Below are 13,166 nucleotides of genomic sequence, written 5' to 3' on the forward strand. Positions count from 1 at the left end.
AAATTTTCTTGGTTGAGGATTGTGGGAGGTCCCAGTTCATGATGGTTGGTGCCACCTCTAGGCCAGTGGTCCTGGGTGCTATAAGAAAGCAGGCTAAGGAGCCACATGGAGCAAATCAGTAAGTAGCACTCCTCCATGGCCTGTGTTTCACTCCCTGCTTCCAGATTCCTGCCTGAGTTCCTGCACTGGCTTCCCTCAGTGATGGACATAAAAGTTGCAAAATGAAATAAACCCTTTCTTCCCCAAGTTGCTTTTGGTCCTCTGTTATCACAGTAACAAACAAACAACTAACAAAGACCCCATGTCTGCAATGGTGTATGTGGGAAGTCACTGATTTATCCCAAGTCTTTGGTCACGCTGTCAGGAATGCTTGTTAGACGGGGTTCCTTGTTAAAAGTGAATAGCATGGCAATCTAAGGAGGTGATAGAAAACATGAGAGGGGGCTGGGAGGAGAGAATATTAAAGGAAATTGGTACCTAACTTGATCACATTTTAACTACTCAAGTGAAGCTCTTCATGGAAGGCCTCGAACATTCTCTCTGTGGTGTGTGCTTTATTCCTATCGTCTAAATAATTAACATGCCATGTATACTGTTGTATAATACGTTGTAAAATTGTTTTTTAAGAAGTTAGATTGTTACTTAATTCTCGCTCCAGGATTAGAGCTTATCTTCTAAATTAGGTTTACACTGTCTGGAGTCCTGGACTATTTCTTACAAACCCAGGTCGTCTTTTACTGTGCCTTCATAGTTGTTACTACAGAAAAGATCATTATTGGGCAAGGAATGGCATATGTGACAGGAGAGGAGTAGTAAGTGGACAAGGACAGAAAAATAATGGAAGTGGTGAGGATGTTTGTGTTGTTGTTTGGGAAGATGAATGAAAGAATGCGGAAATAAACTGACATGTCCCGTTGTTAGCCACTGAAGAATGCAGAAATAAACTGACATGTCCCGTTGTTAGCCACTGAAGAATGCGGAAATAAACTGACATGTCCCATTGTTAGCCACTGAAGAATGAGGAAATAAACTGACATGTCCTGTTGTTAGCCACTGAAGAATGCAGAAATAAACTGACATGTCCTGTTGTTAGCCACTGAAGAATGCAGAAATAAACTGACATGTCCTGTTGTTAGCCACTGAAGAATGCAGAAATAAACTGACATGTCCTGTTGTTAGCCACTGAAGAATGTGGAAATAAACTGACATGTCCTGTTGTTAGCCACTGAAGTTGCCTGCATGTTTCTGTGGGTGTGGAGAGTTTTGTTTTAGCTTTTCTTATTAACAGGCTTATTCAGTCTTTTGACATTTTTTAAAAGTGATTTTAAGTTGAAAGTATATTTGAATGGCACTTGAGTTTATATGATGGGCTTATGGGTAGTCTTTGAATATAAACATTCCCCAAATAAATAGTTGCATCTGAAGAAAAATGTTCTTTTCAATTTTGGATTGTGCATGCTAAATTTTATTTCTGGTGTTATGCTTTGGATAATAGGACATCACCAAGTTTGCAGAACAAGACAACACAGTTCTTGGAGAAGGTGGAGTCACACTGAGTGGAGGTCAGCGTGCAAGGATTTCTTTAGCAAGGTAAATATTTAACTGTTGGTCTTGTGAGCACTTGCTGTAAATACTATGGGTTTTTAATTATACATACACATTTCTCTTCTGCTTCCTGTTCTGTCTCTGGAATTGATGCTTTTTCTTTAAGAACTATAGACATTATAATATTCAAATTTGGTAAAGATGGTGGTTTTTTTTTTTCAAAATGTATACTTTTCAAAATGTATACTCTTATTTATATTTGTCCAAACTTGTTGTTATGGTGCATGGATTGTTATGAAGAGAAAAGTATAGAATTCTAAAGAAAAAAAGAAAAGGAAATTACAAGTTTCTATTAATCCCCCCTTTTTCCCTGTCCCCAGATGCCTCTGATTTGAATTTCTGTTTATTCTTCTAAGTTTAGATATACACATTTTCAATTTTTAATTTTTAGAACATAATCTATGATAGTATAACAAAAATAGGAAGGTAAATGATGTCACTAAGGTTTCTCATTTGTTTACAGACAAAGGACAAGGTCTCCCTATTTAGAAATTAGGATCTTTCTGTGTTTGTTTCTGTATACTAGGATGAAAGTGTGTGCCACCACACCCGGTAAGCTTTATACTGAATACATGCTTTCATTTGTGATGCTGATTGTCCTCATGGTCATGTTTAATTATTGTCAGAACGAAAGTATTTTATTTAAATTGTAGCTTCCGTTTAAAGACAATTGGTGGTATGGGATTTCAAATGCTCTCTAATTTTATTGAAACAAAATTCTTACTACATTACCAAAGCTGTTAATGAGAAATTACATTGGCTCAGTGGTATCTTGGTATCTTGGCCATTTATCTTCCATCTCCTGGAAAAGTAAACACTAAGTATCACAACTGATCCTTGATACCATTCCTTCTCCCCCTCCCTTTGTCTGTGTGCCTGCCTGTCTGTCTGTCTCTGAATGTATGTTTATGATCTCAATCCCCATACAAGACTAGAAGCAGAAATTGTTTTCTTTATTTTATGGAAGAAATCACAAGATAATTGAGGTAGTCAGACATTAACTTGCCAAAGGCCACAAGGAAATGATACAGTCACTATTTAATCAAGGTCATCTTGACTCCTTACATTAAACTATGCTTCGGTCTGGAAAATACACTGCGAAATCAGATCAATAGATAGAATTTCCAGACAATGGCTTCAAAATGATTGGAAGCTAATTCCCTTATCTGTGTGGCAAAAGTCATATCTTAAGCATTCCATTTGAGTTTTAAGTAAAATATGGTATGTGACTTCAGTATAGTATTAACATTTACTAGTTTAAGATTTAGTCATATTTGCTATGTACAATATATGGCACTACTCAAAACAGTTGTCTACTATTTTTATAGTTGCACATGTTATTCTCATTTACATATGCAATAAATATGTCATCCACTTTTATATGAAGAATATACACATTTTAATCTTGAGAAACTGGCCACACATGTGAATGAGAGTTTTTACCTTGGTTTTGCACTAATAATTTACCAATATATTCAGAGTAAATTTTACAGAAAATCACTTTTTATTCCCACTTACTGTTTAAGGTAAAGGAGTCATATCCAGTGATGGCTTCTTGTTGGCAGAGTCTTGAGACAGCACACACAAAAAAATCATATGTCAAGAAAAAAAAGGAATGTGTGTGTGTTCTCTGTTATTCCTTTCCTCATGAAGCCACCATTATCCAATCATGAAACCCCACCTTGATAATCTTACTTAATCCTCATCATTTTGCAAAATGACCACCAACAGCTTTGCTGTTGGACTAAGTTTCCATCTTCTTCCTGCCTCTGATGGATATGAAATCTATATTAGTTTCAGAATGGACAAATATATTTGATTATATTACAGAGAAATAAATAAAATCTAAATGTTGATAAAGACAGGAGAGTTCATTTTTATGGAGTCCATTAGCTCTTCTGTTTCCTTCCAGACAATTTATAGCATAAAGGGCTTGTTTGTTTGTTTGTTTATTTTTATTCTTTAATCCTTTTTTACAGTTCAGAATTCATCCCCCTCCCAGTCTGCCCCCGACTGCTCCCCATCCCATACCTCCTCCCTACCCCTAACCTCCATCGCCAAGAGGATGTCCCCACCCTGAGCATAAAAGAGCATTATGACTTAATCTGGAATTTTTTTTGCTATTTCTATTTTATTCATTGTTTTTCTTATTTGTGATGATTAAGTACATTTTAAAAACAAAAGTATCAATAAATAGTTTCTACAGCATGTCCTCTGTAACTGGGATAGAGGTAGCATTATTAGTAATCACACTTGAAAAAAGTAAGATGTATAAAGAAATTATTTCCTTTTTGTTAGTTTGGAAAATATACCTTTATATTTTTCCTATTGTAAGTCAACTCAAATTGTTTTTAGTTTCAATTTCAAGTGAAATAAGAGCTGGGGAGAGATAGCTCATTGGTGAGGAGCGCTGGCTGGTCTTCCAAAGGCTCCAGGCTTGAGTCACAGTACTAATCTGCTTCACAATCATCTGTAATTGGTAACCCAGCACACCTGACATTTCCTTTTGGTCTCCATAGGCACTGAACACACATGGTACACATACATGTAGGTAAAAACCGTCAAACACACAGTACAGAAGTTACTAACAGTACTCCCTGTGCTCTGTGCTGTGACACGTGTGCTTTCAGTACATGGTTTTGATGACCATTGTATAACACAAGTTCTGTGTTTAAAATATCTATTCTCAATGACGTAAAAGATCTTGAGGGATCCTAACTTTCTTTCCATTTTGTTTATAGAGCAGTATATAAAGATGCTGATTTGTACCTATTAGATTCCCCTTTTGGATATCTAGATGTTTTTACTGAAGAACAAGTATTTGAAAGGTATGTTCTATGACTGAGTTACTTATAATGCTCATGTTAAAAGATAATAAATGTCTGTTTCACCAAAGGCTGCATATTAGCATATTAGCTCCAGAGTAATATCCACTATTTCTATTGCTCAAAACATCAGGATCTAGCACAGTGCTTATTCAGTCCTGGCATCCCCTTAATGGTCAAGGGTGAAGTTGCTTCTGCCACACCCTTTTCTGATGATCACATCTGAAGCCAATTTCTTGATTGCTATCCTGTTCTAACAGTTGATATTTAAGAATCGTTTATATTTTGCTATCTTGAAAAGTCTTCCAGTATTTTAAGTAGTTTACTTTTAAAATTCCACCTACCATTCTGTATTAGTATTTTTATTTTATGTTGTTTTAGAAAGAAAATAATGTTTATTGGTAAATGCCCATACTGTACCTCTGTCTTAGTCCTCTTTAGATGCCCCTCTTTGGTCACAGAGAACATAGATATTTCCTTAAAGTTTTTATTAGAGCCCAAATGGGTGTAAAATCTCTAAGAGGTAACATTAGTTATACCATTTGATTTCAAATGTTAAAATAATTTTATGGGCAACAAAGTAGCTTATTAGAATAGACATTATAGCACTCTAGAAACAAATGAGTTTTTGTTTTAAGGATAGAATGTAGTGTGTGTGTTAAGATGGTTTGATTATTTATTGATTTATTTCAAACTTTTACTTTAGGACATTGTGCTAAAGGGTTGAAATATTCTAGAGCCCTGCTTATTGTGTCTTAAAATATGTGGAATAACATGTTTCACTAATGGACTTTACTGTACTTACACATGAAGCCAGCAGGTCTCAGTCCTGAAGCTACTTTTATTCAGAGGTGGAATACTATGGCATGTTTGTTTTGACATTTTCCGTTTACGTTTCTGTTGCATGGTGTTTATTAGCATGGTTTATCCGGCCACAATCCCAAGAACATCGTGATCTCTGAATGAAGGGCCAAGTCCCAACAATGCCATCTCTAGCCCACAGATCCCAGTCCTCATTGTTGCTCATAAGCTTCCGATCAAATCTATAGTGAAGAAGTCCTTATATGACAATGTATTTTCATAGTTCCCTTCATCTTCTCTTGCTTATTCTAATCTAATGCAAACGGCTGTAGAAGGTCCTAGTACATTTCTGCCTCCCGCAAAGCTTTTTGCATCTCCTTCACTACAGCTGTGCATTAACATTGTCTTCTGAGTCTCTAAAGTTGTTTTGTAATTCCCATTGCATCAAGTTCTCTGTGTCCATTACAGTCTGAATGCTGACCACTTTAAGCATATAACACTCTGTAAGACAAACATTTTCTTCTTTTATTCTTTCTTTTTTCTCTTTCTTTTTTTTTTCTTTTTTCTTTTTTTTAGATGCAAGCTGGCTCTCTTTTCCCTGATGATTCTCAATATTATTTATTCTTCAACTTGAGGTTAATAATCAGAGAGAGCCTAAACATTGTATTTTATTTACTAAAGCTACATCATTAAGGCTTTGATAATTGTTAATTCATTTATTTATTCACTTTACAAAACTCCTCTCCTCCCAGTATCACCCTCACAAATTTGCCCCCCCCCCCCCATGAGTCTTCTCAGAGAAGAGGATGTCCCCTTGGCCGTTGGATACCTGCCAGCCATGGGACATCAAGTCACAGCACAAGCCTATCCTTTCCCAATGAGGCCTGACTAAGCAGCTCAGCTGGAGGAAGGTAATTCCAGTGGCAGGCAATAGATTCAGAGACAGCCCCGCTGCAGTTGTTAGGGGACCCACATGAAGGCCAAACAGCACAACTGCTACATATGGTTTAGTCTCTGCAGGCTCTCTGGTTGGTGCTTCAGTCTTTCTGAGCTCCCATGGGCCCAGGTTAGTATACTCTGTAGGTCTTTGTGGTGTCCTTAACCCCTCTACCTCCCTCAGTCCTATCCCCTACTCTTACAAAAGACTCCCCCAAATCTGCTTAATGCTTGGCTGTGGATCTCTGCATCTGTTTCCATCACCTGCTGGATGAAGCCTCTAAAGAGACACATTTGCTAGGGTTCTATGTGCAAACATAATATCATTAATAGTGTTGGGAGTTGGCTCTCTCCCATGGGATAGGTATCAAATTGGACCAGACACTGGTGAACTTCCTTCAATCTCTATATTTTTTAGTATTTTTTTTTATATTTTATTATCTGTAATCATTTTTTTAAAGTGCAGTCGTTATCCCCCTCCTGTTCTGCCCTCTGACAGTTCTTCATCTCATTCCTCCTCCCCTATATCCAAGATGATGTCTCTACACCCCCACACATGCCCACACCGCACCAGACCTCCCCATTCCCTGGGGCCTCTCAAGGGTTAGGTGCATGCATCTTCTCTCATTGATGCCAGAATAGGCCATCCTCAGATGTAAATATGTTTCCCAACTAGTGTATGCTGCCTGGTGGGTGGCTCAGTGTCTGAGAGATTTGGGGAAGTTCAGGTTTGTTGAGACAGCTAGTCTTTCTATTGGATCACCCTCTTCGTCAGATTCTTCCAGCCTTTCCCTAGTTCAACCACAGGGGTCCCCAACTTCTGATCATTGGATCTGCTTCTGTCTCAGTCATCTCTTTGTTGGGCCTCTCAGAGGGCAGCCATGCTAGGCTCCTGTTTATAAGTACATCATAGCATCAGTAATAGCATCAGACCTTGGAGACTCACGCTGAGATGGCTCCCAGTTTGGACCAGTCAGTGGACCTCCTTTCCCTCATTCTTTTCTCCATTTTTGTCCCTGCAGTTCTTTTAGACAGGAATAATTCTAGGTCTGAGTTTTGGATTGTACAATGGCAACCCCATCCCTCCATGCCCTGTCTTTCTACTGGAGGTGGACTCTATAAGTGCTCTCTCAACACTGTTGGGTATTTTACCTAAGGTCCCTTTGAGTCCTGAAAGTCTCTCACTTCTCAGGTCTCTGGTATATTCTAGAAGGTCCCCCCACATCCCACCTCCTGAGTTGCCTGTTTTCATTCATTCTGCTTGCCCTCAGTGCTTCACTCCTGTTTCCTACCCTGCTAATACCTGAACATGTTATGAAATTCTTAGGCAAATGGATGTCCTCATTCTTAATAGCTGCCTAGTATTCATTGTGTAAATGTACCACATTTTCTGTATCTATTCTTCTGTTGTGGGACATCTGGGTTGTTTACAGCTTCTGGATATCAAAAATAAGGCTACTATAAACACAGTGGACTTGTAGCATGGTGGGACATCTTTTTGGTATATGCCTAGGAACAGTATAGCTGGCTCTTCATTTACAATTATTTCTAATTTTCTGAGGAACCTCCAGATTTATTTCCAAAGTTGTTGTACCAGCTAGCAATCCCACCAGCAATAGAGGAGTGTTCCTCTTATTCCACATTTTTGCCAAAATGTGCTGTGACCTGAGGTTTTGATCTTAACCATTCTGATTGGTGTAAAGGTGGAATCTCGAGGTCATTTTATTTGCATTTCCCTGATCAAAAAGGACTTTGAACATTTCTTTAATTGCCATTCAAAATTTCTCTGCCGTGAATTCTCTGTTTAGTTCTATACCCCATTTTTTTTATTGGAAGTTTTTTTGTGGAAGTTAGCTTCTTTAGTTCTTTATATATTTTGGATATTAGTCAACTATGAGATGTGGGATTAGTGGAGATTTTTTCCCCAATCTGTAGGTTGCCAATTTGTCCTATTGACAATGTCCATTGCCTTACAGAAGCTTTACAGTTTCATGAAGTCCCATTTATCAATTCTTGATCTTAGAGCCTGAGTCATTGGAGTTTTGTATAGGAAATCCCCACCCACACCCCCTAATCCCCAAATTTCTCCCCAACCTCCATGGCCATGAGTTCAAGGCTCTTTCCCATTTTTCTTTTCTGTTAGATTTATCTTATCTGGCTTTTTTTGTTAAGGTTCTTGATCCACTTGGACTTGAGCTTTGTGCAAGGTGACAAATATAAATCTATTTTAATTCATTTACAAACTGACTCCCAGTTAGATCAGCACCATTTATTGACGGTTCTTTTTTACCTTTGTATATTTTTTGCTTCTTTGTCAAAGATCAAGTATCCATAAGTATGTGCTTTTACTGTTGGGTCTTCAATTCAATTCCATTAATCAACTGATCTGTCTCTGTACCAAAACCATTCAGGTTTGTTTTTTGTTTTTTGTTTTGTTTTGTTTTGTTTTTATCACTATTGCTGTATAGTATAGCTTGAGGTCAGGGTGATGATTTCCTCAGAAGTTCTTTTATTGTTATGAATTGTTTTTGCTTTCCTGTTTTTTTGGTTTCTTTCCAGATGAAATTGAGAATTGTTCTTTCCATGTCTTTGAAGAATTGTGTTGGAATTTTAATGGGTATTGCATTGAATCTGTAGACTCCTTTTGTAGGATGGCCATTTTTACTATGTTAATCCTACCAATCCATGAGCATGGAAGATCTTTCCATTTTCTGATGATTTCTTTCTTGAGAGACTTGAAGTTCTTGTCATGCAGATCTTTCACTTGTTTGGTTAGTTTCCCCAAGATATTCTCTCTCTCTCTTTCTTCCTTCCTTCCTTCCTTCCTTCCTTCCTTCCTTCCTTCCTTTCTTTCTTCCTTTCTTTCCTTCTCTATTTCTTTCTTTGTTTCTTTCTCTCATTCTCTCTTTTTTTCTTTTTTCTTTTTTTCTTTCTTTTTCTTTTTTTTTTCTTTTTTTTTTTTTTTTTTGGTGTTTCCCTATTTTCATTCTCAGCCCTGTTTATCCTTAGTATAAAGGAAGGCTACTGATTTGTTTGAGTAAATTTTACATTCAGTCACTTTGCTGAAGATGTTTGTCAGCTGTAGAAGTTCTCTGGTAGGATTTTGGGGTCACTTATGTATACTATCATATCATCTCCAAATAGTGATACCTTGACTTTTTCTTTGCCAGTTTGTATCCCCTTCATCTCCTTTTGTTGTCTTATTGCTCTGGCTAGAACCTTGAAAACTATATTGAATAGGTATGGGGAGAGTGAGCATCCTTGTCTTGTTCCTTATTTTAGTGGGATTGCTTCAAGTGTCTCTCCATTTAATTTGATATTTTCTGTTGGTTTGCTGTATATTGCTTTTATTATGTTTAGATATGGGCCCTGAATTCATGATCTCTCCAATACTTTTAACATGAAGGCATGTTATATTTTGTCAAATACTTTTTCAGCATCTAATGGGATGATCATGTGATTTTTTTCTTTGAGTTTGTTGATATAGTTGATTATATTAATGTATTTTCTTATATTGAACCAACCTTGCAGCCCTGGAATGAAGCCTACTTCATTGTGGTGAATGACCGTTTTAATGTGTGCTTAGATTCAGTTTGCTTTATGAGTACTTTCTGAAGTTCTTTTGTTGTTGTTGTTGGGTCTGTGTATAGTTTAGATAACAGAGTAATTATGTCATCATAGAGTGAATTAGGTAGCATTCCTTCTGTTTCTATTTTATGGAATAGTTTGAGGAGTGTTGGCTCTTCTTTGAAAGTCTGTGTGATGCCTTCTTAGCAGAAAGGTTGCCACAAAATTTTACATGAGTCTTTCTATGTGGTCCAGAGCACAAAGTACCTTTGTCTGAATTACTTGTTCAAATCTTCCAGGAGCCACTGTACTGTTTTTGTTTGTTCAGTTGTTGTTTTCCTTTATATATAATAATTTTAGCTTCACTTGTTTGGGGGGAGCTCCTTTGTATCTGTAGAACCTGCATAGTGCCAGAAATATGAACTAGCACTGTAGCCATATGCATTTCAGAAGTCTGTTTCCAGCAGGACTCTAGTTTAAGACAAAGAGAAAATTCCATTAAATGAAATTCCCCCCTTCCCCAATGCTATTTTTATGATGCTCTGACTATAGTTGCCAATGTTTACTGTCATAAACTTACCTAAAATTATATTATTTATACTTAAGAGAATTTAATGGTTCTTATTTTTTTATATTTTAATGGATAAAAGGAACAGATTTTCCCTGTAGTATCCACTGCAATACTTAACTTTTTTTTTCCTTTTCCATTTTTTATTAGGTATTTAGCTCATTTACATTTCCAATGCTATACCAAAAGTCCCCCATACCCACCCACCCCCACTCCCCTACCCACCCACTCCCCCTTTTTGGCCCTGGTGTTCCCCTGTACTGGGGCATATAAAGTTTGCGTGTCCAATGGGCCTCTCTTTCCAGTGATGGCCGACTAGGCCATCTTTTGATACATATGCAGCTAGAGTCAAGAGCTCCGGGGTACTGGTTAGTTCATAATGTTGTTCCACCTATAGGGTTGCAGATCCCTTTAGCTCCTTGGGTACTTTCTCTAGCTCCTCCATTGGGAGCCCTGTGATCCATCCATTAGCTGACTGTGAGCATCCACTTCTGTGTTTGCTAGGCCCCGGCATAGTCTCACAAGAGACAGCTACATCTGGGTCCTTTCGATAAAATCTTGCTAGTGTATGCAATGGTGTCAGCGTTTGGATGCTGATTATGGGGTGGATCCCTGGATATGGCAGTCTCTACATGGTCCATCCTTTCATCTCAGCTCCAAACTTTGTCTCTGTAACTCCTTCCAAGGGTGTTTTGTTCCCACTTCTAAGGAGGAGCATAGTGTCCACACTTCAGTCTTCATTTTTCTTGAGTTTCATGTGTTTAGGAAATTGTATCTTATATCTTGGGTATCCTAGGTTTTGGGCTAATATCCACTTATCGGTGAGTACATATTGTGTGAGTTCCTTTGTGAATGTGTTACCTCACTCAGGATGATGCCCTCCAGGTCCATCCATTTGCCTAGGAATTTCATAAATTCATTTTTTTTTCAATTTTTTATTAGGTATTTAGCTCATTTACATTTCCAATGCTATACCAAAAGTCCCCCATATCCACCCACCCCCACTCCCCTGCCCACCCACTCCCCCTTTTTGGCCCTGGTGTTCCCCTGTACTGGGGCATATAAAGTTTGCAAGTCCAATGGGCCTCTCTTTCCACTGATGGCCGCCTAGGCCATCTTTTGATATATATGCAGCTAGAGTCAAGAGCTCCGGGGTACTGGTTAGTTCATAATGTTGTTCCACCTATAGGGTTGCAGATCCCTTTAGCTCCTTGGCTACTTTCTCTAGCTCCTCCATTGGGAGCCCTATGATCCATCCATTAGCTGACAGTGAGCATCCACTTCTGTGTTTGCTAGGCCCCGGCATAGTCTCACAAGAGACAGCTACATCTGGGTCCTTTCGATAAAATCTTGCTAGTGTATGCAATGGTGTCAGCGTTTGGATGCTGATTATGGGGTGGATCCCTGGATATGGCAGTCTCTACATGGTCCATCCTTTCATCTCAGCTCCAAAGTTTGTCTCTGTAACTCCTTCCATGGATGTTTTGTTCCCAAATCTAAGGAGGGGCATAGTGTCCACACTTCAGTCTTCATTCTTCATGAGTTTCATGTGTTTAGCAAATTATATCTTATATCTTGGGTATCCTAGGTTTGGGGCTAATATCCACTTATCAGTGAGTACATATTGTGTGAGTTCCTTTGTGAATGTGTTACCTCACTCAGGATGATGCCCTCCAGGTCCATCCATTTGGCTAGGAATTTCATAAATTCATTCTTTTTAATAGCTGAGTAGTACTCCATTGTGTAGATGTACCACATTTTCTGTATCCATTCCTCTGTTGAGGGGCATCTAGGTTCTTTCCAGCTTCTGGCTATTATAAATAAGGCTGCTATGAACATAGTGGAGCATGTGTCCTTCTTACCAGTTGGGGCATCTTCTGGATATATGCCCAGGAGCGGAATTGCTGGATCCTCCGGTAGTACTATGTCCAATTTTCTGAGGAACCGCCAGACTGATTTCCAGAGTGGTTGTACAAGCCTGCAATCCCACCAACAATGGAGGAGTGTTCCTCTTTCTCCACATCCACGCCAGCATCTGCTGTCACCTGAATTTTTGATCTTAGCCATTCTGACTAGTGTGAGGTGGAATCTCAGGGTTGTTTTGATTTGCATTTCCCTGATGATTAAGGATGTTGAACATTTTTTCAGGTGCTTCTCTGCCATTCGGTATTTTTCAGGTGAGAATTCTTTGTTCAGTTCTGAGCCCCATTTTTTAATGGGGTTATTTGATTTTCTGAAGTCCACCTTCTTGAGTTCTTTATATATGTTGGATATTAGTCCCCTATCTGATTTAGGATAGGTAAAGATCCTTTCCCAATCTGTTGGTGGTCTTTTTGTCTTATTGACGGTGTCTTTTGCCTTGCAGAAACTTTGGAGTTTCATTAGGTCCCATTTGTCAATTCTCGATCTTACAGCACAAGCCATTGCTGTTCTGTTCAGGAATTTTTCCCCTGTGCCCATATCTTCAAGGCTTTTCCCCACTTTCTCCTCTATAAGTTTCAGTGTCTCTGGTTTTATGTGAAGTTCCTTGATCCACTTAGATTTGACCTTAGTACAAGGAGATAGGAATGGATCAATTCGCATTCTTCTACATGATAACAACCAGTTGTGCCAGCACCAATTGTTGAAAATGCTGTCTTTCTTCCACTGGATGGTTTTAGCTCCCTTGTCGAAGATCAAGTGACCATAGGTGTGTGGGTTCATTTCTGGGTCTTCAATTCTATTCCATTGGTCTACTTGTCTGTCTCTATACCAGTACCATGCAGTTTTTATCACAATTGCTCTGTAGTAAAGCTTTAGGTCAGGCATGGTGATTCCACCAGAGGTTCTTTTATCCTTGACAAGACTTTTTGCTATCCTAGGTT

General features: G+C 38.4%; 1 protein-coding gene across 1 annotated transcript in view; it reads left to right on the forward strand.

Moving 5' to 3' along the window:
- Positions 1 to 13,166, forward strand: part of Cftr (cystic fibrosis transmembrane conductance regulator) — a 152,084-nt gene that overhangs the window by 83,198 nt on the left and 55,720 nt on the right. Inside the window, exons 12-13 of the mRNA NM_021050.2 lie at positions 1,496 to 1,590; positions 4,347 to 4,433. Coding sequence (NP_066388.1) covers positions 1,496 to 1,590; positions 4,347 to 4,433 — 182 coding nt within the window. The remainder of the gene's footprint in view (positions 1 to 1,495; positions 1,591 to 4,346; positions 4,434 to 13,166) is intronic.

The sequence above is a fragment of the Mus musculus genome, chromosome 6, assembly GCF_000001635.26.
Source record: "Mus musculus strain C57BL/6J chromosome 6, GRCm38.p6 C57BL/6J".
Classification (NCBI taxonomy): domain Eukaryota; kingdom Metazoa; phylum Chordata; class Mammalia; order Rodentia; family Muridae; genus Mus; species Mus musculus.